This window comes from Zootoca vivipara, chromosome Z2 (assembly GCF_965207765.1).
Source record: "Zootoca vivipara chromosome Z2, rZooViv2.hap1.1, whole genome shotgun sequence".
In the NCBI taxonomy this organism is placed as follows: Eukaryota; Metazoa; Chordata; class Lepidosauria; order Squamata; family Lacertidae; genus Zootoca; species Zootoca vivipara.
The window spans coordinates 47,379,310-47,404,934 of record NC_142585.1 but is presented as its reverse complement, the minus strand read 5'-3'; the positions used below and the strand labels follow the sequence as shown (position 1 = coordinate 47,404,934).

The window sequence follows — 25,625 nt, the reverse complement described above, 5'->3', positions numbered from 1 at the left end:
TTTCACCAGAGCAGAATACAGTGGTACTATTACTTCCCTTGATCTAGACACTATACTCCTATTGATGCAGCCCAGAATTGCATTGGCCTTTTTAGCTGCTGCATCACACTGTTGACTCATGTCAACTTTGTCGTCTACCAGGACTCCTAGATCCTTTTCACATGTACTGCTCTCAAGCCAGGTGTCTCCCATCCTGTATTTGTGCCTTTCAATTTTTTTTGCCCAAGTTGAGTACTCTACATTTCTCCTTGTTAAAATTCATCTTGTTTGCTTTGGCCCAGCTGTCTAATCTGTTAAGGTCGTTTTGAAGTGTGATCCTGTCCTCTGGGGTATGAGCCACCCCTCCCAATTTGGTGTCATCTGCAAACTTGCTCAGGATGCCCTCAAGCCCATCATCCAAGTCATTGATGAAGATGTTGAATAATGCGGCAGCTAGACTGGTGACTGGGAGCAGCCGCTGAGACCACATAACACCAGTCTTTAAAGATCTACATTGGCTCCCAGTACGTTTCCGAGCACAGTTCAAAGTGTTGGTGCTGACCTTTAAAGCCCTAAATGGCCTTGGTCCAGTATACCTGAACGACCGTCTCCACCCCCATCGATCTGCCCGGACACTGAGGTCCAGTACCGAGGGCCTTCTGGCGGTCCCCACGTTGCAAGAAGCCAAGTTGCAGGGAACCAGGCAGAGGGCCTTCTCGGTGGTGGCGCCCGCCCTGTGGAACGCCCTCCCATCAGATGTCAAAGAAAAAAATCAGCTACCAGATTTTTAGAAGACATCTGAAGGCAGCCCTGTTTAGGGAGGCTTTTAATGTTTAATAGATTATTTTATTTCATTTTTCTGTTGTAAGCCGCCAATGACCAGTCACCAGTCTAGCTGCCGCATTCTGGATTAGTTGTAGTTTCTGGGTTCAAAGGTAGCCCCACGTAGAGCGCATTGCAATGGTCCAAGTGGGAGATAACCAGAGCATGCACCACTCTGGCGAGACAGTCCGCAGGCAAGTAGTGTCTCAGCCTGCGAACCAGATGGAGCTGATAGACAGCTGCCCTGGACACAGAATTGACCTGCGCCTCCATGGACAGCTGTGAGTCCAGAATGACTCCCAGGCTGCGCACCTGGTCCTTCAGGGGCACAGTTACCCCATTCAGGACCAGGGAATCCTCCACACCTGCCCACCTCCTGTCCCCCACAAATAGTACTTCTGTCTTGTCAGGAATCAACCTCAATCTGTTAGCCGCCATCCATCCTCCAACCGCCTCCAAGCACTCACACAGGACCTTCACCGCCTTCACTGGTTCTGATTTGAAAGAGAGGTAGAGCTGGGTATCATCCGCATACTGATGAATACCCAGCCCAAACCCCCTGATGATCTCTCCCAGCGGCTGCATGTAGATGTTAAAAAGCATGGGGGAGAGGACAGAGCCCTGAGGCACCCCACAAGTGAGAGCCCAGGGGTCCGAGCACTCATCCCCCACCACCACTTTCTGAACGCGGCGCAGGAGGAAGGAGAGGAACCACTGTATAACAGTGCCCGTAGCTCCCAAGCCCTCTGGACGGTCCAGAAGGATGTTATGGTCGATGGTGTCAAAAGCCACTGAGAGATCTAGCAGGACCAGGGAACAACTCTCACCTTTGTCCCTAGCCCGCCGGAGATCATCAACGAGTGTGACCAAGGCTGTTTCAGTCCCATGATGAGGCCTGAATCCCGAATGGAAGGGATCCAAATGGTCCCCTTTAGGCATTTTTTTGGGGGGAGATTTTACCAGGACTTGTATACAGCTGGAAAAGAAGACATAGAAAAAAATCGAGGACTATCTAAGGCAGAGATTCCAAAAGAAAAGAAGGATCAGTTGAACGCACCAAGTACAATGATGGAGGTACAATCAGCAATAGGACATTCCAAATTAGGCAAACTAGCCAGGTCCAGGTGGACTTACGGTGAAATATTCTAAAAAACTAAATGATCAGCTGGCGTTACTATTGAAGGATTAAATGAATAATATAATGAATAAAGGAAAACTACCAAATTCATGGAAGGATGCCTACATTTCATTAATTCCAAAACAAGACACTGATCTGGTTAAAAATTACAGCCCGATTTCACTACTGAACTATGATTAAAAACTTTTTGCCAACTTATTCGCAAATAGATTAAAAGATGTAATAAAAGAAATTATTCCTAATGATCAAGCAGGTTTTCTTCCTGGTCGACAAATGAAAGATAATATAAGGAATATAATAAAAAAATTCCTTCAGTAGCACCTTAAAGACCAACTAAGTTTTTATTTTGGTATGAGCTTTCGTGTGCATGCACACTTCATCAGATACACTGAAACAAAAGTAGCCAGACCCAAGGAGTGTGGTGGAGTCTCCTTTTTTGGAGGTCTTTAAGCAGAGGCTTGACAGCCATCTGTCAGGAATGCTTTGGTGCTGTTTCTGCTTGTCAGGGGGTTGGACTGGATGGCCCTTGTGGTCTCTTCCAACTCTAGGATTCTATGATGGTGTTTACTGCTTGGCAAGGGGTTGGACTGGATGGCCCTTGTGGTCTCTTCCAATTCTATGATTCTACTAGCTGACCCGGCCCCGCGTTGCTGTCAGCCATATGTCAGGAATGCGTTGATGGTGTTTCCTGCTTGGCAGGGGGTTGGACTGGATGGCCCTTGTGGTCTCTTCCAACTCTAGGATTCTATGAATTCTAGCTTCTCTCCTTCATGGGAAAGGGGAGTATTGTGGAACATGGAAGCTCCCACCCTCCCTACTGGAAATCCTGTTCCAGAGAAAGCAAATTGGTGGCCAAGTTGCCCAAAGAGAGACAGAGAAAAACTCTGCTGTTTCCAAGCTAAAGAAAAGAATTGAAAAGAGAAAAAGACGCCACTGCAGCTCATGGAGCCTCCTCAAGCTGGAACTGTTGAACAAACCATTCATCCCGCCCTCGAGAAATTATTTGGACAGACCAAGTTCATCACCCATGAGTGGAGTGGCCAACTTGGAGAAGTGGCGGTCATTTTGCAACACTTAGTTGCTTTCTGCTCTCCTGCATCTTATGTCCTTGGGAGTGGAGGGAGACACATGGGTGGACGATGGGACGCACCTTACGGACAATGCCCCTTTTCTCATAGAAGGCAATGACAGGCTCAGTGGCCTTGTAGTACGTCTCCAGCCGCTTTTTGATTGTCTCCTCGTTGTCGTCGACGCGGCCGCTCGTCTCCCCACGCTTCAGCAGTCGTTTCACCATTGTGTCCTTGCCAGCGTCCACGTAGAGCAGCAATGTTGGGGGTGCGATCTGAGCAGGGAGGCAACATGGAGGGGTCAGGGAGTGGGGGAGGAAGAGAAGAAGGAAATGATAACTGTGCCGGCCTAAATTCTCCACTCCCAGCAGCTAAGCAACATCTGGAAGGCCACAGGCTCCATGGTAGGGTGGGTCATAAAAAAAATTCCGAAAATGTTTCCTCCCTTGACCTTATCTCAGGCGTATGGTATCAACATAGTCAAATTTTAAATTTGGGACAAATCGGTTAATATGTAGACCCTGCTCCTCCAGATTGAAATTTTGCCTCACTATGAGTGATAAATATGATGTGTTATTGGAGAGAAAAGACGTGACGCTACCATCAAAACAACAATGAACAATCGCTCTAAATTCCCCAAACAAGAGACAAAGAAGGACTTTGCACCAAAATAGACGTTTAGTGTCTTGCATATTGGCATATTTTTAGCATGATATAATACGGTGTACATGTATAATGTATATATTGCATAAGGCATCATTTTATTAATTACACAAAATGTCAGCATTTAGTACAATTTCTACCAAGTAATTAAGTCTAATGTGATGTTTTGACGCAACACATCATATGAGTGGCGTTTTATTGTTTATGTTTACTTGTTTAGTACACCGTTTGCTTAATTGTTCCATATAATTTTTTTCAAAACCATTGGTTTTTCATGTAAATCATCAACATATTTTATCTTAAATAATTAAAGATTGCAGAAAATAATAGTATGCAACTATTATTGCTCTCCATAAAACCTAAAATTTATGTCTATCAGTTCACAATTTAACATATTGAGAATTAAATGAGTCAAATTCCTATGTTTTTATCACTCGTAGCGAGGCCAAATTTAAATCTGTAGGAGCAGGGTCTAAATATTCACTGATTTGTCCCAAATTTGAAATTTGACTATGTTTATACCATACGCCTGAGATAAGATCAAAGGAGGAAACATTTTCCGATTATTATTTTTTTATGACCCATTTTATGGTCCCTGGTCTAACTCCAAGTTCTGTACATGGTTCTCCACCCTCATTGAATCGCCACAACAACTTTGTAAGGTAGGTTAGGATGAGAGGCAATGACCGGCCCAAGTTTACCCCTTGAGCTTCATGGTCGAGTGGGAATTTGAACCCTGGTCTTCTAGATCGCAATGGCTAGAGATTTAATCTGGGAGCTCCACCTGGGGAGAGTGACCATGGACACCAAGCTACTACCGGTAGTCACCTTGTCCAGGTTTTTTTCAATCTGTGCTCAAGTCTTATCTGCCCAGGCTTCTAGGATTGTAAAAAAAAACCCAGCAATTATTTGCCAAGATTAGAACAGGCTAGGGGAACAATGCTGCCCTCTTGTGCTGTCTCAGGAAATCCTAGGCAGGACACACTCAAAATAATACTACCGGTACTAATGCATAAGAGGGAAGCTCACTTTCCCCTAATACACACACCACTGTACACACTCTTGGGCTGGAAAACTGCATTGCAATGCCTGGAAAAGTGCAAATAATAATAATAATTTATTATTTATACCCCACCCATCTGGCTGGGCTTCCCCTGCCACTCTGGGCGGCTTCCAACAAACATTAAAATACATCAGATATCATAGATTAAAAACTTCCCTAAACAAGGCTGCCTTTAGGTATTTTCTAAATGTCAGGTAGTTGTTTATCTCTCTGACCTCTGATGGGAGGGTGTTCCACAGGGCCGGTGCCACTACAGAGAAGGCCCTCTGCCTGGTTCCCTGTAGCTTTGCTTCTTGCAGCAAGGGAGCCACCAGAAGGCCCTCGGCACTGGATCTCAGTGTCCGGGCAGAATGATGGGGGTGGAGACGCTCCTTCAGGTATACTGGACCGAAGCCATTTAGGGCTTTAAAGGTCAGCACCAACACTTTGAATTGTGCTCGGAAACGTACTGGGAGCCAATGCAGGTCTTTCTAGACCGGTGTTATGTGGTCTCGGCGGCTGCTTCCAGTCACTAGTCTAGCTGCCACATTCTGGATTAGTTGTAGTTTCCGGGTCACCTTCAAAGGTAGCCCCACGTAGAGCGCATTGCAGTAGTCCAAGCGGGAGATAACCAGAGCATGCACCACTCTGGTGAGACAGTCTGCGGGCAGGTAGGGTCTCAGCCTGTGTACCAGATGGAGCTGATAGACAGCTGCCCTGGACACAGAATTGACCTGCGCCTCCATGGACAGCTGTGAGTCCAGAATGACTCCCAGGCTGCGCACCTGGTCTTTCAGGGGCACAGTTACCCCATTCAGGACCAGGGAGTCCTCCACACCTGCCTGCCTCCTGTCCCCCACAAACAGTACTTTTGTCTTGCCAGGATTCAACCTCAATCTGTTAGCCGCCATCCACCCTCCAACCGCCTCCAGGCACTCACACTGGACCTTCACCGCCTTCACTGGTTCTGATTTGGAAGAGAGGTAGAGCTGGGTATCATCCGCATACTGATGAACACCCAGCCCAAACCCCCTGATGATCTCTCCCAGCGGCTGCATGTAGATGTTAAAAAGCATGGGGGAGAGGACAGAACCCTGAGGCACCCCACAAGTGAGAGCCCAGGGGTCCGAGCACTCATCCCCCACCACCACTTTCTGGACGCAGCGCAGGAGGAAGGAGCGGAACCACTGTGTGACACTGCCCCCAGCTCCCAAGCCCTCTAGACGGTCCAGAAGGATCTTATGGTCGATGGTGTCAAAAGCCGCTGAGAGATCCAGCAGAACTAGGAAACGGGTAGGTTCAAGTCCAAATCGGTAGCAAATATCTCCCCCACACCATTCCTCTTCATAATCCTGAATGTCTAGGATTCCAACCAGAATAAAGGGTCTCTTTTTCCATCCGCTCCACTCTGGTTGGGTCGATCATCCTCTGATTCAGCCCTTCCCAAACTCATCCCACCCATCCACTGTTACCTTCTTCTCAAACTCCTCGCCCTGCTTCACTTCCCGGGGGTAGCCATCAATCAGGAAACCCTTGGAGGTGTCTGCCTTGGCCACCATGGCTTCCCTCAGCATGTCTAGAACGGTGTCCTGTGAGCAGAGATGAAAGGGAAATGCCATGAAGTTGAGACCACTCTGCAAACCTGGTATCCATTATGACCGGGCAAAGCAGGAGGGCAATAGTAGGTGGCGCCAGAGTCAATGGCCTCCGAGGTCCCTTCCAGCTTTATGATTCTGTGATTCATTTCAGTTGCATACAGATTTCCTTTCAATAAGAGGAGAGGACAAATGGGTTGGAGGGATCTCAAGTAAAAAAAAAAAAAGGTGGCTTTATGCAAGCATTCTTTGAGGCGGCTCCCGTCATAAGGCATGGAGTCATTTGCAAGGGACCTTCTAGAATCCTAGAGTTGGAAGAGACCACAAGGGCCATCCAGTCCAACCCCCTGCCAAGCAGGAAACACAAGCACTGCGGGAGGCAGTGGAAGACAGGAGTGCCTGGCGTGCTCTGGTCCATGGGGTCACGAAGAGTTGGACACGACTAAACGACTAAACAACAACAACAAAGCAGAGTTTGAATGGCCATCTGTCAGGGATGCTTTAGTGCAGGGGGTTGGACTAGAAGACCATTGGTGTCCCTTCCAACTCTACAATTCTAAGAAGAGCACTGAAGGCAGGGCCCTGTCAGAACCAACCCCATTTATGTGGGATGTTAAACAGGTGCAGTCAAATCACAACTGTTCCTAGAGTGTCCACTTGGAGGACTACATGAAGGAACACCTGTGGAGGAACACCTGACTAGCTTGGTTTCCTGTTCCTCCACGTGCAAATGAGATGTGGAAGGCAGCAGATAAATTCACTAGCCAGCAGCCATTTCCCTCTCTTGGACCAGATCTCTTGGACTACACACTAGGGTGGGTCATAAAAAAAAAAGTCGAAAATGTTTCCTCCCTTGATCTTATCTCAGGTGTACGGTATCAACATAGTCAAATTTCAAATTTGGGACAAATCGGTTAATATTCAGACCCTGCTCCTACAGATTGAAATTTTGCCTCACTATGAGTGATCAATATGATGTGTTATTGGAGAGAAAAGACGTGACGCTACCATCAAAACAACAATGAACAAACAAGAGACAAAGAAGGACTTTGCACCAAAATAGACGTTTAGTGTCATGCATAAAAGCATATTTTTAGCATGATATAAGATGGTGTACATGTACAATGTATATATTGCATAAGGCATAATTTTATTAATTACACAAAATGTCAGCATTTAGTACCATTTCTACCAACTAATTAAGTCTAATGTGATGTTTTGACGCAACACATAATATGAGTGGCGTTTACTTGTTGAGTACACCGTTTGCTTAACTGTTCCATATCATTTTTTCAAAACCATTAATTTTTCATGTCAATTATCAACATGTTTTCTCTTACTGGTAAATAAATAAATATTGCAGAAAATAATAGTATGCAACTATTATTTCTCTACATAAAACCAAAAATTTATGTCTATTAGTTCACAATTTAACATATTGAGAATTAAATGAGTCAAATTCCTATGTTTTTATCACTCGTAGTGAGGCCAAATTTCAATCTGTAGGAGCAGGGTCTAAATATTAATTCAAATATTAAATATTTGAAATTTGATTATGTTTATACCATACGCCTGAGATAAGATCAAGGGAGGAAACATTTTCGAATTTATATTTTTTATGACCCAGCCTACTTCACACATCTAAGAAGCAACATCTTTGTGAGTCTCTCTCTAGGCTTTCAGCCCAGAGACAGATGAGATGGAGTCTCACTCCCTATAAGCGAACTTCACATGTATATATCACTTTTTACCTAAGCCAGTCTACCTCTTGAGTGTGCTGTATCTCAGGAAGATTGTAAGTAAACATCTTTTATACTTTTAAGAGCATTGTGCCGTGTCTTTTCTTTTGAGAGGGATAAAGGGGGAAATACCAGTAAAAGACACTTTATTTTACAGGCTTAAATCAAGCCTGTGCAAACGCTTTTCTGCTGGGCATTTGCAAAAGGGAATGTTACTCTGCTAACTTTTGGAGCTTGCCAGCACAAGCTGGGATAAAGGTAAAGGGTAAAGGGGCCCCTGACTATCAGGTCCAGTCATGTCCGACTCTGGGGTTGCGGCGCTCATCTCACTCTATAGGCCGAGGGAGCCGGCGTTTGTCTGCAGACAGCTTCCGAGTCATGTGGACAGCATGACAAAGCTGCTTCTGGCGAACCAGAGCAGCGCACGGAAACACCGTTTACCTTCCCGCCGGAGCGGTCCCTATTTATCTACTTGCACTTTGACGAGCTTTCGAACTACTAGGTTGGCAGGAGCTGGGACCGAGCAACGGGAGCTCACCCTGTCACGGGGATTTGAACCGCTGACCTTCTGATCAGCAAGCCCTAGACTCTGTGGATTAACCCACAGCGCCACCTGGGTCCCATACAAGCTGGGATAGGATATATTTAACAATATTTCCTCATCCACATTCCTGAACATTCCCACAATTTATTCCCACCATAAACTCACCAATGGGACTAACTCTCCTTTCTCCATGATGGCAGACAGTTTCTTCCCCCTGTCCGAGCCAGAGCTGACCTCCGCTCTCAGGAGGTCCCCAGTGGATAGGTGGGTGTAGCCATACTTCTGAACAATCTTCTCGCACTGGGTCCCCTTTCCTGAGCCAGGCCCACCTGCAACACAACACAAGACATTTCTGCCACAGGGTCTAGGAAGAGTAATGGCAGGTCGTGAAACTTTCTCAGGCACTGGGACGGATGAGGTGGAGGGAATGGCAGCTGAAGCCAGAGGCAACGGCAGGCAGAACCAACTAATTATATATCCCCCATCTTCCTCCCTGTTCCTCTTTTCCCAATCTTAAGTTCAGTTTGTCCCATGGCCACATCAGTTTGCAAAGAGACAAAAGAACCTCATGAAAATTCATCAGCATTGTTGTGTGAATTTCTCCTCATGGACACATTTTTGTATGCAACTTTTCAAAACAAATGCAATTTGGCAAAGCAATTCCCCCTTGCACAGGCATCCCCAAACTTCGGCCCTCCAGATGTTTTGGACTACAGTTCCCATCTTCCCCAACCACTGGTCCTGTTAGCTAGGAATCATGGGAGTTGTAGGCCACAACATCTGGAGGGCCGCAGTTTGGGGATGCCTGCCCTAGCATAATGCACATCTCTACATTACTTTCACTAATATACGCAATTTAATGGACACTCTCGCCCCCCGCCCAGAGTGTAAGAGCATTTTTGTAACACATTACAGTGGAACCTCAGGTTGCGGACGTAATCCATGACAGAGGGGCACCCACAGCGTTCGTAACCTGCTGTGTCGCGTCTGCGCACGTGCGTGACGCAATAATAATAATAATAATAATAATAATAATAATAATAATAATTTATTATTTATACCCCGTCCATCTGGCCGGGCTTCCCCAGCCACTCTGAGCGGCTTCCAACAGAAAAATAAAACACAATAATCTATTAAACATTAAAAGCCTCCCTGAACAGGGCTGCCTTCAGATGTCTTCTAAAAGGATGAATGTGATCCCGCGGCCGGGACCCCGTAAGGAGCCTCGCCGCGGCATTCTGTACCCGCTGGAGTTTCTGGGTCAGCTTCAAGGGCAGCCCCGCGTAGAGTGAGTTACAATAATCAAGCCTGGAGGTGATCGTCGCATGGATCACTGTGGCCAGATCAGGGCGAGAGAGGTAAGGGACTAAGTGCTTGATACGCGGAGATGGGAAAATGCCACCTTTGCTGTGGCTGCAACCTGCGCCACCATGTAAAGGGAGGTGTTGAAGGTTACACCCAAACTCTTGACAGAAGGTGCTGGCACTACCGTAATTGAGCCCCTGCAAGAGATGGGAGTTGCAAACTGAATGAAATTCCTCCCCTACCCCTACTCCAACCATGACCACATACGGGGGGAGAGGGAGGCTGAGGATCCCCTGGAAGGATGGAAGCCTGAACAGCTGGGGACGGACGGACCAGGAAACCTCTGCTTGCTATGTTTTTACTCTTCCTCAGGAATTTAAATTTCCCCAGTTAATAATAATAATAATAATAATAATAATAATTTTAATTATACCCCGCCCTCCCCAGTCAAAACTGGGCTCAGGGCGGCTAACACCAATAAAATTACAATAAAACATAAAAAGCAATTAATTAAAATACAGATTAAAATACAATATTAAAATTTAAAATGCAGCCTCATCAGGGGGCGGCAAACGTTTTCAGCAGGGGGCTGGTCCACTGTCCCTCACACCTTGTGGGGGGGACTATATTTTGGGAGGGGGGAATGAACAAATTCCTATGCCCCACAAATAACCTAGAGATGCATTTTAAATAAAAGCACACATTCTACGCTGATTCCTGGACCGCCTGTGGGCCAGATTTAGAAGGCGATTGAGCCGCATTTGGCCCCCGAGCCTTAATTTGCCTACCCATGCCCCGGATCCTTAGTTAACCCTTCAGTGGTAAGTTCCTCACTTTTATTAAGGTTCCTGTTCCTGTTTGTTTGGATGAGAGAGATCTATTTCTGCATCAAACTGACCAGCAACTTCTCCTATACTTACCTACTACAAAGATGATCTTATGGTTTTTCAATTTTTCTGGGAGGGGAAAAGAACAAGACAACGTTAAGCTCTGGGAGAGAAGCACTTGTGGACATTTACCAGATGCCCACCCAGGGAGAGATATTCAGCAGATAGCAAGTGCTGATACACACATACACACACACACACACACACACACACACACACACACACACACAATTATTATTTATCATTTATTATTTATTCCCCGGGCACTCTGGGCGGCTTCCAACAAATACCAAAATACATTAAAATATCACAGATTTAAAATTTCCCTAAACAGGGCTGCCATTAGGTGTTTTCTAAATGTCAGGTAGTTGTTTATCTCCTTGACCTCCGATGGGAGGGTGTTCCACAGGGCATAAGGCACCGTTTCCAGGCCTTTGACCATTTTGGTTGCCCTCTTCTGGACGCGTTCCAGTTTGTCAGTATCCTTCTTGAACTGTGGTGCCCAGAACTGGACACAGTATTCCAGGTGAGGTCTGACCAGAGCAGAATACAGTGGTACTATTACTTCCCTAGATCTAGATGCTATACTCCTATTGATGCAGCCCAGAATTGCATTGGCTTTTTGAGCTGCTGCATCACACTGCTAGATATTAAAAACCTATCTCTAATCTTTTTCCTCCGAGGAAGATAGCTCCAATGAAACGAGAAAATAGCCGGCCCCTTGTTAGGTGAATTGATTAATAGGCTGCTCTCTTTTGAGTCTGGAAACCTTCAAGAGAAACCAGCAGACCCTTTGCTCGGAAACTAAACAAAGGGTCTGCTGCTTTCTCTTGAAGGTTTCCAGACTCAAAAGAGAGCAGGGCAATTCAAGGCACAGAAGAACTGTCCTCTCTTGAGTCGGGCAACCCTAAACAGAAGCCAGCTTTCAAAGGATTTCAGACAAGATGCAAAGATCGCCGTGAGAGCAGATGCCTTCCTTCCCCAGGATTACCTTTGCCAGCTTTAAGCATGGGATCTTCGACACAGGAGCACTGGGCACCCATCTTCCTTGTGGCTCCTTTTTGCTGCTTTGATTCCTGTCCTGAACCTCCTCCTTGTTCCCGCCCCCCAGAAAGCCTCCTTCTCCTGCTTAGTACATTTTTTGGCCATGAGCCTCTGGGCACCCTGCCCTCCACACCTGGGGCTGGGCTGGGCTTGGGCTGGGCTTTTTAGGGAGGTCAGGTGGCTCAGAGTCCAACACAGGTTGCCCGGGAGACGGTTGCTAAGGGCTAGTAGATGCCAGAGCTCAATTGTTTCACGCAGCATCTTCAGGGGGCCAAGAATCCAACACGGGTGGAGGGTTCCAGACACGCTCCTTTTGCAAACGGAAGCTGGATTCAGCCCAGGAGGACCCAGAGTCATAGAGTCATGGAGTCTGTGACATAGAGTCATGGAGTCCTGACAGTAAGAGCTGTTCGACAGTGGAATTTGCTGCCAATAAGTGTGGTGGAGTCTCCTTCTTTGGAGGTCTTTAAGGAGAGGCATATGTCAAGAATGCTTTGATGGTGTTTCCTGCTTGGCAGGGGGTTGGACTGGATGGCCCTTGTGGTCTCTTCCAACTCTAGGATTCTATGATTCTATGAGTCATAGGATCATAGAGTTGGAAGGGACCCCCTGCACTGCAGGAAAACTGGAAGGCTCCATGTTACCGTAAGATGATCTGTTGCTTTGCGCGCCTCTCCTCAGCACAATTCAAATTTGACTCTGAGAGAAGCTGAAGCAATCTTGAACTCATTTGAGAAATTTATCAGATGCATTCCAGTTACAGGAAGAGGAAGCAACAAAGCATATTGAGGTGAGACAAAATAAAATCCAGGAATATGGGGAGAGTGGATTCTGTATAGTCTAAGCCCCCAGCAGCACTACATAGCTGTGGCATGGGCGTACCAAGCGTGGGGCGGGGGGCAGCTGACCCCCTAGAAGCAGGGCTGGCACAGCCGTGGGCGAGAGCGGCGCTGGTGGGCAGAGGTAGAGGCAGAGCACAGCCCAGCAGAGCGTGAGTTCGGCGTTCCTGCCCGGCGCGCCCTCCCTCCAGCTCCCCGCCATGCCCTCCGGCAAGGCCAAGCACGGCGGGGAACCAGAGAGCGCGACGGGGAGCTGGAGGGCGCAGTGCGGCACGGCACGGGGGGAACGCCGAACTCGCGCTCCACTGGGCTGTGCTCCGCCTCTGCCCACCAGCCCTGCCGGCAGCGCCACTCTCACCCACGGCAGGGCGCCCCGCCGGGGTCCTGGCCATAGTGCACTGGGGGCAGCCCAGCGGGCCAGAGCGAGCGCCCTGGCTGCATGCTGTCAGCGGAGCCCCAGCGCCTAGGTGAGACCAGAGTCAGTTTTACCTGGGCTCCGTAGCCCCGCCCACGTTCCCACTTTGTGGCCCCTCCCCTCCTGTGCCTTGGCCCCCTTGTCCCCCCCTAGTTTTGATCCTGGGTATGCCCCTGAGCTGTGGGAAGCTTGATTTCATAGAATCATAGAATCCTAGAGTTGGAAGAGACCACAAGGGCCATCCAGTCCAACCCCCTGCCAAGCAGGAAACACCATCAAAGCATTCTTGACATATGGCTGTCAAGCCTCTGCTTAAAGACCTCCACAGAAGAAGACTCCACCACACTCCTTGGCAGCAAATTCCACTGCCGAACAGCTGTTACTGTCAGGAAGTTCTTCCTAATGTTGAGGTGGAATCTTCTTTCTTGTAGCTTGAATCCATTGCTCCGTGTCTGCTTCTCTGGAGCAGCAGAAAACAACCTTTCACCTCCTCTAAATGACATCCTTGTTTCTTTTGTTGCATTTTTATCCCTCCTTTCCTCCAGGTGGCATAAGGTAAAGGTAAAGGGACCCCTGACCATTAGGTCCAGTTGTGACCGACTCTGGGGTTGCGCGCTCATCTCGCATTATTGGCCGAGGGAGCCGGCGTATAGCTTCCAGGTCATGTGGCCAGCATGACAAAGCCACTTCTGGCAAACCAGAGCAGCACATGGAAACGCTGTTTACCTTCCCGCTGTAGCGGTTCCTATTTATCTACTTGCATTTTGACGTGCTTTCGAACTGCTAGGTTGGCAGGAGCTGGGACCGAACAATGGGAGTTCACCCCGCCACAGGGATTCGAACCGCCGACCTTCTGATCAGCAAGCCCTAGGCTCAGTGGCTTAACCACAGCGCCACCTGGGTCCAGGTGGCATACATAGCTCTAATTTCATCTCACAACAACCCAGCAAGGTAGGATAGGTTGAGAGCAAGTGACTGGCCCAAGGCGACGCAGTGAGCTGAGCGGGGATTTGAACCCAGGTCTCCCAGGTCCTAGTCATAACTGCTATACCACACTAGTAAGGGTGAGGCATGATAGAGCCATCCAGAATTGCTCGTGGTACAGAGAGCTTCTTCTCCCTCTCTCATAATGCCAGAAGTCAACTCAGTGCAGCTGATACAGGCCTCCTTTACACAGCGCGTAGTCAAACTATAAAACTCACTGCCACAAGATGTGGTGACAGACACCAGTTTGGAAAGCTTCAACACTTCCTTTCAGCCTCATGGCTATGACTCATGATGACTTTATGTTACTTCCATCATTACAGAATTATAGAATCGTAGGGGTTTTAAGGTAACACCAAGGGTTATCTAGGCCAACCCCCTGCAATGCAGGAATCACACCTAGAGGCACCATGCTTCTGAAAACCAGTTTGTTGGGAAACTAGAGCAAGAACAGGGCTTCCCAGGTGCATCTGGTTGTCCGCTGTGGAAAACAAGATGCTATTTGTGATGTTCTAATTTTAATGCTGTCTTTCTTCCAAAGAACTCAGCGTACAGTGGTGCCTCACTAGACGAATGCCCTGTTAGACGAATTTTTCGCTTAACGAAGAGATTTTGCAATCGGAGGTTGCCTCGCAAGATGACGAGGTTTTCTATGGCCACCGCTTCGTCTTGCGAAGCGCGGCCATATAAACCTCCAATTGCAAAACCGACAGGGCATTCCTCTAGCGAAAGAGGAACAAGCTGTAGCGTGGGAAGAAGGCAAAGGAAGATGAGCCACGCTGCAGCTGGTTCCCCTTTGTGTTCCGCTGGTCTCTGCCGGTTGAGCGAGCAGTGAGGGGCAACCAGCAGAGACCAGCGGAACACTAGCGCGGGGAAGACCCGTGTCCGATCCCGGCTTTGTCGGGCGGGGTGGGGGAAGGGTGGAGGAACTGATCGTTGCTCCGCCAGTACCCCGGAGCCCATAGGAATGCAGTGATTAAGTTTCAATGCATTCCTAAGGGAAACTGGGACTCGCTAGACGAATTTTTCGTAGGACGAATTGAGTCCTGGAACGAATTAAATTCGTCTAGCGAGGCACCACTGTACACGGTTTTTCCTCTGTCCTCCTAGTGTATCCTCACAAGAGTCCTGTGAGATAGGCCCAGACTTTTTTTTTTTTAATCATTGGGGATTTGAACGTGACTCTCTGTAGCCCTAACGCCCAGAATATCCATGATAAAGGTAAAGGGACCCCTGACCGCTAGGTCCAGGCATGACCGACTCTGGGGTTGCGGCGCTCATCTTGCTTTACTGTCCAAGGGAGCCGGCGTACAGCTTCCGGGTCATGTAGCCAGCAGGACTAAGCCGCTTCTGGTGAACCAGAGCAGCGCATGGAAACACCGTTTACCTTTCTGCCGGAGCGGTACCTATTTATCTACTTGCACTTGATATGCTTTTGAACTGCTAGGTTGACAGGAGCTGGGACCGAGCAACAGGAGCTCACCCCGTCGCGGGGATTCGAACCGCCGACATTCCGATCGGCAAGCCCTAGGCTCTGTGGTTTAGACCACAGCACCACCCGCGTCCCACCACACTGGATGTAGTAGCCAATGCTATTTTACCAATAATAATAATAATAATAATAATAATAATAATAATAATTTATTTATTATTTATACCCTGCCCATCTGGCTGGGTCTCCCCAGCCACTCTGGGCGGCTTCCAACAGAAAAATGAAATAAAATAATCTATTAAACATTAAAAGCCTCCCTAAACAGGGCTGCCTTCAGATGTCTTCTAAAAATCTGGTAGCTGTTTTTCTCTTTGACATCTGATGGGAGGGCGTTCCACAGGGCGGGCGCCACCACCGAGAAGGCCCTATGCCTGGTTACCTGCAACTTAGCTTCTCACAACGAGAGAACCACCAGAAGGCCCTCGGCACTGGACCTCAGTGCCGGGCAGAACAATGGGGGTGGAGATGCTCCTTCAGATATACTGGACCGAGGCCATTTAGGGCTTTCAAGGTCAGCACCAACACTTTGAAATGTGCTCGGAAACGTACTGGGAGCCAATGTAGATCTTTCAAGACCGGTGTTATGTGGTCCCGGCGGCCACTTCCAGTCACCAGTCTAGCTGCCGCATTCTGGATTAGTTGTAGTTTCTGAGTCACTGTCAAAGGTAGCCCCACGTAGAGCGCATTGCAGTAGTCCAAGCGGGAGATAACCAGAGCATGCACCACTCTGGCGAGACAGTCTGCAGGCAGGTAGGGTCTCAGCCTGCGTACCAGATGGAGCTGATAGACAGCTGCCCTGGACACAGAATTGACCTGCGCCTCCATGGACAGCTGTGAGTCCAAAATAACTCCCAGGCTGCGGACCTGGTCCTTCAGGGGCATAGTTACCCCATTCAGGAATAGGGAGTCCTCCACACCTGCCCGCCTCCTGTCCCCCACGAACAGTACTACTGTCTTGTCAGGATTCAACCTCAATCTGTTAGCCGCCATCCATCCTCCAACCGCCTCCAGGCACTCACCTAGAAAAAGAGATGCCAGAACTCACCATGAACACCTCCCTTGTTCTCTTAGAATGGCAATGGTGCCCACCTGAGAGGTGCTGGGACTGAGTTCCCCTGAGTTGCTGCTGAGAAAAAGCCCCTTTAAAAGGGTAACCTTGCCCACCGACTGACCCAAACTCCTTACTTAAAATGCGTTGGTGCAGAGGATATTTTTTTGCTCACATACAGCCTTTTTTGGCTGGGGCAGGAGGAGGGAGAACTCCTGAGCCCAGTCCTTTCGTAAGCCCCAGGTCTCAGGTGTGAAGTAAGAATGAAAAAAGAATTTTCTCCCATAACTGAAGGACAATTGTCATGACTGCACTTACCCAGCTCTGGGCATAATCAAGTAAAAAATAAAAATACTTAACTAAAAGTAGAAATTGTAGAAAGATTTTGACTCATTTTTCTGAGCACTTGGGGTCGAATGAAAGTAATTTAAAACAACTAATGTTGAGACATTACATTCCAAATCTGCTAGATTGAGCCAGACAGAGGATGATGACAGGTGGAAGTCCTGCCCCAACCCCAATAAATCCTCATCATGCCCATGTAAAGGTAAAGGGACCCCTGACCATTAGGTCCAGTCGCAGACGAGACTGGGGTTGCAGCGCTCATCTCGCTTTCTAGGCAGAGAGAGCCGGTGTTTGTCCGCAGACAGTTTCCGGGTCATGTGGCCAGCATGACTAAGCCGCTTCTGGCGAACCAGATCAGTGCACGGAAACGGCGTTTACCTTCCCCTATTGATCTACTTGCACTTTGACGTGCTTTCGAACTGCTAGGTTGGCAGGAGCTGGGACCAAACAACGGGAGCTCACGACATGGCAGGGATTCAAGCCATTGACCTTATGGTCAGCAAGCCCTAGGCTCTGTGGTTTAACCCACAGCGCCACCCGCGTCCCATGTACCCAGCCATTAATTTCCACATTACCCAAATGTGGAATGATCCAAGGTTCAGGAATCTGTTCTTTTATCATCATCTGTTCATATTCTCTGTGCTTTTTTAATAATAATAATAAAAAAATGCATGTGGAATTGGGGGGATGGTATTATTTCTAGTCTGCAGCTCTCGCTGGTATCAACAGGGTCCAACCTGGTCTCTCTCCCTCGGTACCATCGCAATACCCTCTTGCCTCACTGGCTAACAGCTTTCTTCGCATCCTGCTTGGAGACGGGCTTCGATCACTTGAACATTGGCATTGGATGAAGGAAAAGGCTTCATCGGAGGGGTCAGTTTTGATGAGCAGAATCTGGAACTGTTGTTCTCCCCCTATGGAGACATTGCAGAAGTGATTGTGGTGAAAGACAGGGAGGCTCAGCGGTCCAGGGGTTTTGGTTTTAAGGTAAAGGGGCCCCTGACCATCAGGTCCAGTCGTGTCCGACTCTGGGGTTGCGGCGCTCAGCTCGCTCTATAGGCGTTTGTCCGCAGACAGCTTCCGGGTCATGTGGCCAGCATGACAAAGCTGCTTCTGGCGAACCAGAGCAGCGCATGGAAACATCGTTTACCTTCCCCTATTTATCTACTTGCACTTTGACGTGCTTTCGAACTGTTAGGTTGGCAGGAACTGGGACCGAGCAACGGGAGCTCACCCCGTTGCAGGGATTCGAACCACCGACTTTCTGATCAGCAAGCCCTAGACTCTGTGGTTTAACCCACAGCGCCACCTAGGTCCCTGTGGGTTTTGGTTTTACGTATTACCTATTGCCATCTTCAAGATGCCAAGGACGCCATGAGGGCCATGAATGGCGAGTCTGTGGATGGGCGTCAGATCAGACTGGACGAGGCTGGAAAACCCTCCCATGGCTCTTCTGGAGACAGAGGGCGTGGATTCTCCAAAGGAGGTGGAGGATAGGGAGGTGGCCGTTATGATAACAGAAGCGGCGGCTATGGTGGATGTAGAGCAGACATCCCCAAACTCCGGCCCTCCAAATGTTTTGGACTACAATTCCCATCTTCCCTGACCACTGGTCCTGTTAGCTAGGGATCATGGGAGTTGTAGGCCAAACCATCTGTAGAGACTATTATGGCAGCAGGATTCAAGGAGGCTAATCTGGGAGTTCCTACAGAGACAACTATGATAACTACAGGTGAAACTCAGAAAATTAGAATATCGTCAAAAAGTGCTTTTATTTCAGGAATGCAACTTACTGTACTGTATTATTTTTTGTTTTCCTGTTAATTTTGACAAACGCTTTCTTTTGGGAATTCCACAGGAATAAAACAAATAGTTGTAATCCCACAAAAATAAACAGCTTGCACCGAGCATAAATCCTTCCTGAATCAAGAACAGGCACCCCCAAACTGCGGCCCTCCAGATGTTTTGGACTACAATTCCCATCATCCCTGACCACTGGTCCTCTTAGCTAGGGATCATGGGAGTTGTAGGCCAAAACATCTGGAGGGCCGCAGTTTGGGGATGCCTGATCAAGACCATCCTTCTTCCAATGGCCGTATTTATAAAGATTTTCGGAGCTTTACTGAATCTTGTTTAGTTCTCCACCTGTATCTTCCCTTTTTGTAGTCTTACCACAAGCAGCCCAACAGCTTCTGCTACAGGATGGCCTGTTAGAGCTTTCTGAAGGAAAACATTTTAATTTGCCTTTTTTTTAAAAAAAGGAGCGTTTTTAAGCATTTTTGAATACGTGCTTTGATTGCTTTCCCCCACCTCCACCCCTGGATTTCATTTTAACACACCAAAATGGGGGTTCTGACCTATGCTTCACCTATAATTCCCCAGATTCTGAGCAACATGTGAGGATCCTCCTTTTTTTTATAAATGCATTAATACAGGGGCGTACCCAGGATCAAAACTGGGGGCGGGCCAAGGGGTGGGCCAAGGGGCGGGAGGGGAGGGGCCACAACAGATCATCTACCAGGGCCGTCTTAAGCCCATCCAGCGCCGTGGTGCAAAGGTGCCTTTGCCGCCCGCTCCCTGCACGGGAGAAACGGGAGAGGGGTGTCAGGCAGCGGAGCGGGAAGCTTCTGCGGGGGGGGGGGTGATGGGGGGGCTCAGAGAGAGAGCCGCACCTGAAAGTGCCGCCCGGCGCACGCTCACTCCGCACTTTCTGCCAAAGGCGCCTCACGAGTCCAGGGCAGTCTCGAGCAGGTCGGGTGCCCTGACGCTGAGGGGCGGGGATCGCTCCGGCGCCCTGCCCTCGCAAGGCGCAGCATGGCTTCCGCACGGCTTTGCCACGCAGCACCCTGCCTACCGGCCCGGCGCCCCGCATCCCCAGGACTCCTGCTGGGAGGAAGGAGGTGGCCGAGATGCGGGAGATGCGAGGCGGCGCAGCCTGCGGGGCGAGCAGCCAGCCGCTTGGACGCACCCCTCCCAGCTCACAGCGCTGGAGCCCGGTCCTGCTCAGCCCCGCTCTCTAAACAGGTCCTGCTCAGCCTCCCTAAACGGGGCTGCCTTCAGATGTCTTCTAATAGTCTGGTAGCTGTTTTTCTCTTTGACATCTGATCGGAGGGCGTTCCACAGGGCGGGCACCACCACCGAGAAGGCCCTCTGCCTGGTTCCCTGCAACTTGGCTTCTCGTAGCGAGGGAACTGTTAGAAGGCCCTCGGCGCTGGACCTCAGTGTCCGGGCAGAACAATGGGGGTGGAGACGCTCCTTCAGGTATACTGGACCGAGGCCATTTAGGGCTTTAAAGGTCAGCACCAACACTTTGAACTATGCTCGGAAACGTACTGGGAGCCAATGTATGACAAAGACCGGTGTACTGGGAGCCAATGTATGACAATGACTGGTGTTATGTGGTCTCAGCGGCCTCTCCCAGTCACCAGTCTAGCTGCCGCATTCTGGATTAGTTGTAGTTTCCGGGTCACCTTCAAAGCTAGCCCCATGTAGAGCGCATTGCAGTAGTCCAAGCATTGCAGTAGTCCAAGCTACTCACACAGGACCTTCATTCATTCATTCATTCATTCATTCATTCATTCATAAAAAGCAGAGGCGGGCTAATACAGCCAATTGTATTTGATGACAAAAGCATGCCAATCCCCCCCTTCATCCAAAAACAATGTTACTCTCATCCCAGATGGCTGAGCTTGCAGAGAGTAAGGCAGCGGTGGAGGAATCTGGCACAGAAACAGACACTCCCAAGCTGAGATGAGCAGGGTGATGCCCCTTTCGCCTTGATGCACCAGCCTCCACCTTCTGGTCGGCAAGCCCTGGGCTCTGTGGTTGAACCCACAGCGCCACCCGCCATAGGAAGCCCCAAAAGCAGGAGCTGAACACAAGAGCACTCTCCTCCCCAGTTGCAATTGCCAGCAACTGGTATTCAGAGACCTACCCCTGAAATCCAGCTTGTGCGGGCTGGTCTGTGAATTGGGCCGAAAGAGCAATAAGGCGGACCAAGTCAGGGAAAGAGGAAGAGGGTTCACTTACCAGCTGCCATCCTGAAAAATTATGGGACAAGGAGTTCTTCTGCCTGGAATTGAAAAACACAAAACAACAACAACAAAGGGTTCAGTTAGGCTGAAGGCTGCAGAGCTTGGCAAAGGACACCCCAAAAAGCACTTGCTTGAGATCCTTGAAGAAGCTTCAGTCTCCTCTTTCGCAACTGAGGGGAGCAAAATTTCAGTCGGCTCCCAGCTTGGCCTAGTCTGCAAAACATCAAGTTTGCTGCTTCTTCTTAACCTTTTCCCTTACTGAGCAACCTCCTTCACTCTTTCCCTGTTTTCCTTCGAGATTAAATGGAGGGGAGGGAGGGAGAGAAGAAAGTACCACATCAACTACACAGGTGGTAGGGCAAGGGAAACCTTTTTCATCCCAAGGGCCATACTTATTTCTAGGCAACCTTCCAGGGGCCACATGCCAGTGGTTGGCAAGGCCAAAGTCAAAATGGGCAAAGCAACCAATATCAATTTTACTTTTGTACATAGGTTGGTTTCTGCACCCATCCATGCCTCCCTCCAGGGGCGTACCCAGGATCAAAACTGGGGGGCAAGGGGCGGGGCCAAGGCACAGGAGGGGAGGGGCCACAAAGTGGGATGTGGGCGGGGCTATGGAGCCCAGGGGAAACTGACTCCGGTCTCACCTAGGCGCCGGGGCTCTGCTCACAGCATGCAGCCAGGGCGCTCGCTCTGGCCCGCCGGGCTGCCCCCAGTGCACTATGGTCAGGACCCCGGCGGAGCGCCCTGCCGTGGGTGAGAGTGGCGCTGCCGGTGGGGCTGGTGGGCAGAGGCGGAGGCGGAGCACAGGCCAGCGGAGCGCGAGTTCGGTGTTCCCACCCGCTGCGCCGTGCCCTCCAGCTTCCCATCGCGCTCTCTGGTTCCCCGGAGCGCTTGGCCTTGTTGGAGGGCGCGACGGGGAGCTGGAGGGAGGGCGCAGTGCGAATTTGAATTGTGCTGAGGAGAGGCGCGCAAAGCAACAGATCATCTTACGGTAACATGGAGCCTTCCAGTTTTCCTGCAGTGCAGGGGGTCCCTTCCAACTCTATGATCCTATGACTCATAGAATCCTAGAGTTGGAAGAGACCACAAGGGCCATCCAGTCCAACCCCCTGCCAAGCAGGAAACACCATCAAAGCATTCTTGACATATGCCTGTCAAGCCTCTGCTTAAAGACCTCCAAAGAAGGAGACTCCACCACACTCCTTGGCAGCAAATTCCACTGCCGAACAGCTCTTACTGTCAGGAAATTCTTCCTAATATTGAGGTGGAAGCTTCTTTCTTGGCGTTTGAATCCATTGCTCCATGTCCGCTTCTCTGGAGCAGCAGAAAACAGCCTTTCACCCTCCTCTATATGACATCCTTTTATATATTTGAACATGGCTATCATATCACCCCTTAACCTTCTCTTCTCCAGGCTAAACATACCCAGCTCCCTAAGCCGTTCCTCATAAGGCATTGTTTCCAGGCCTTTGACCATTTTGGTTGCTCATGTTTTATGATTTTGTTGCCCATGTTTTATAATTTATGTCTGGACAACTTTGTCAAGAATACCACAACAACCACAACAACAAACAAGTCAAGGTGAACCAAAGAAGGAAGTTAAAGGGAAACGTCTCCAAGGCGCACACAACCTCCACTCCCCCTTCTGACCCCTCCTTGCTTGCAAGGCAGCCCCCTGCCTCCCTCCCGCTCGCCCCTCCTCAAGGACAAGAAGAAGAAACCTCGGAAATGGAACTCGGAAGGCGGCTGCGGCGGGAAGCTACCAATGCAGGAACTGTAATGGAAAGCAGGAGGCCTGGGCACAGGGAAGTGTCTGCCGGGGGCCACCCTCGTGGTCTGTGCTGGGCGGGGGCTGGTGCCTGGTGCTCTGCCCAGTGCCCACCTGCCCTGGCACAGCGGCAGGTCCTGGAAAGGCGCCGGGGTTTACCGGGGCCCTTCTCCAGCGGCGGGCCAGGACTTGCCGGTGGCGCTTGCCGGAGCTGAGGATCGCGGCCAGGGGAGAGGCGAGGAGGAGGCGCCAGATCCCAGTGCAGCTGTGGACGCTGCCCTGGGCATTTCCGGCGAGGGGGGAGGAGACAGGAGAAGAAGAAGAAAGAAGAAGTGGGGAGAGGGAGGGGCTGCTCGCCCGCCCGCCTGGGGGCTCGCCTTGCATCTTGGCACGAGGGCCGCTGGACATCGGAGAGGCTGAGGATATTTATATTCTGCAGCGTTTATCCCTCTCCTTTGTGCATCTTCCTTCCCCGCCGGGTGGCGAACGAGGCAGGCACACCGCAGCGGAACCGAGCGGAGCGCAGCACAGCGCAGCTGAGCACTTCTCTCCCTGCCGGGCCGTAACCATTCAAAAATTTTTTTGCTTTTTTTGCTTCAGGGGCAGCTGCCCCCCGCCCCACGCTGGGTACGCCCATGCCTCCCTCCCTATCCTCCATCCAGAGGCACACCTTCCAGCCAGGCAAGGCTGCTCCCGATGCTAAGCAAGGCCAGTGTGAGATGTGGCTGGCAGAGACAAGGGATGCGATCCGGAAGAGTTACGAGGGCCAGATAGTGAGGCCTGAAGGACCAAATTCGTCCCTTGGGCCTGAGGTTCCTCCTCATCCCATGGTGGGAGAAGAAGCTGTCCTATTACAGATTGCCTACAGTACACAAACACACTCATGCGACTTGGTGTGTCAACCCAAATAACCGTTTGCTGGCTCTGCTTCAGGTGAGAGGCCAGAAATGGAGAAGATCGTTGAGGCCCCAGAGGTTCTTCCTGTAACCCACAGCATTTCTCAAACTTTCTCCAACTGTTGTCGGACTACAACCCCCATCATCCTTACTTAGCAGGACCAGTGGTCAGGGATGAAGGGAGTTCATAGAATCCTAGAGTTGGAAGAGACCACAAGGGCCGTACAGTCCAACCCCCTGCCAAGCAGGAAACACCATCAAAGCATTCTTGACATATGGGTGACAGCAACGCGTGGCCGGGTCAGCTAGTAGAATTATAAATTTGGAAGAGACCACAAGGGCCATCCAGTCCAACCCTCTGCCAAGCAGGAAACACCATCAAAGCATTCTTGGCATATGCCTGTCCAACAACAGCTGGAGACCCAAGTTTGAGAAACACTGCTCCGACACTTGCCGTCTTCCACCCCTACCCCACCAAAGATCCAGGATTAGAGATCATAGCCTAGGACATGTGCGGACTTCCTGCCTCAGAGGAGCAAACCCAAAGTGGCATGTCTCCAACGACAGTGGCCAGCTTTGCAAGGCAAACATGCAAGATGCCCACCAGTCTGGTTGCAGCTTCTGAGAGAACACAACAGCCCTACACAAACATATCTAGGAGAAGCAGGGAAGGGAAAACAGTTGCACCACAATGGCGATTGCAGGTGCCTTAGGATGGAGTTCCCGTGGCAACTATTACCTGGCAGCAGTGCTGCCACCGTCAGTCGCCAGGAGACAGACAGCAAAGTAGAGCCAGCCAAACAGAGAAGATAAAAAGGGAACATCTTGCTCCACAGTTGGTGAGAGTTGGAGCATAGCAACATCTGGAGGGCCACAGGTTAGCTGCCCCTGGAGTAGAATGTGCTGAGTCAGGTGGACAAATAGTTTGACCTGCTGTGAAGCAGTTTCCCAGGTAACTGACATCAATACCAGGAAAGATTCTAGAGCAGATCATTAAGCAAACAGTCTGTGAGCACCTAGAAAGGAACGCTGTGATCACTAAAAGTCAGCATGGGTTTCTGAAAAATAAGTCATGTCAGACTAATCTGATCTCATTTTTTGACAGAATTACAAGCCTGGTAGATGAAGGGAACACTGTGGATGTGGCCTATCTTGATTTCAGCAAGGCCTTTGACAAGGTGCCCCATGATATTCTTGTAAAGAAGCTGGTAAAATGCGGTCTAGGCAATGCTACCATTCAGTGGATTTGTAACTGGCTGGCTGACCAAACCCAAAGGGTGCTCATCAATGGCTCCTCCTCATCCTGGAGAGTTGTGACTAGTGGGGTGCCACAGGGTTCTGTCTTGGGCCCAGTCTCCTTCAACATCTTTATCAATGACTTGGATGATGGGCTTGAGGGCATCCTGAGCAAGTCTGCAGATGACACCAAATTGGGAGGGGTGGCTAATACCCCAGAGGACAGGATCACACTTCAGAATGACCTTAACAGATTAGACAACTGGGCCAAAGCAAACAAGATGAATTTTAACAAGGAGAAATGTAAAGTACTACACTTGGGCAAAAAAAAATAAAAAATGAAAGGCACAAATACAGGATGGGAGACACCTGGCTTGAGAGCAGTACATGTGAAAAGGATCTAGGAGTCTTGGTAGACCACAAACTGGACATGAGTCAACAGTGTGATGCAGCAGCTAAAAAAGCCAATGCAATTCTGGGCTGCATCAATAGGAGTATAGCGTCTAGATCAAGGGAAGTAATAGTACCACTGTATTCTGCTCTGGTCGGACCTCACCTGGAGTACTGTGTCCAGTTCTGGGCACCACAGTTCAAGAAGGATACTGACAAGCTGGAACGTGTCCAGAAGAGGGCAACCAAAATGGTCAAAGGCTTGGAAACGATGCCTTATGAGGAACAGCTTAGGGAGCTGGGTATGTTTAGCCTGGAGAAGAGAAGGTGAAGGGGTGATATGATAGCCA

The 25,625-nt window shown here is 49.6% G+C and overlaps 1 protein-coding gene across 7 annotated transcripts in view; it reads right to left on the bottom strand.

The window, feature by feature from the left end:
* AK1 (adenylate kinase 1) overlaps window positions 1–25,625 on the bottom strand; it is a 46,454-nt gene that overhangs the window by 5,691 nt on the left and 15,138 nt on the right. For 2 of the 7 annotated variants that reach the window (XM_035101507.3, XM_088665320.1), the window contains exons 2-6: window positions 20,978–21,020; window positions 10,815–10,850; window positions 8,755–8,918; window positions 6,184–6,300; window positions 3,090–3,281 (exon numbers count right to left, since the gene is read on the bottom strand). In XM_035101507.3, coding sequence (XP_034957398.1) covers window positions 3,090–3,281; window positions 6,184–6,300; window positions 8,755–8,918; window positions 10,815–10,850; window positions 20,978–20,987 — 519 coding nt within the window. In that variant the 5' untranslated portion in view covers window positions 20,988–21,020. Of the gene's footprint in view, window positions 1–3,089; window positions 3,282–6,183; window positions 6,301–8,754; window positions 8,919–10,814; window positions 10,851–11,772; window positions 11,972–17,685; window positions 17,863–20,977; window positions 21,021–22,706; window positions 23,059–25,441; window positions 25,589–25,625 lie in introns of those variants that run through there. The other 5 variants (XM_088665319.1, XM_088665318.1, XM_088665321.1 and 2 more) reach the window with 5 other exon arrangements.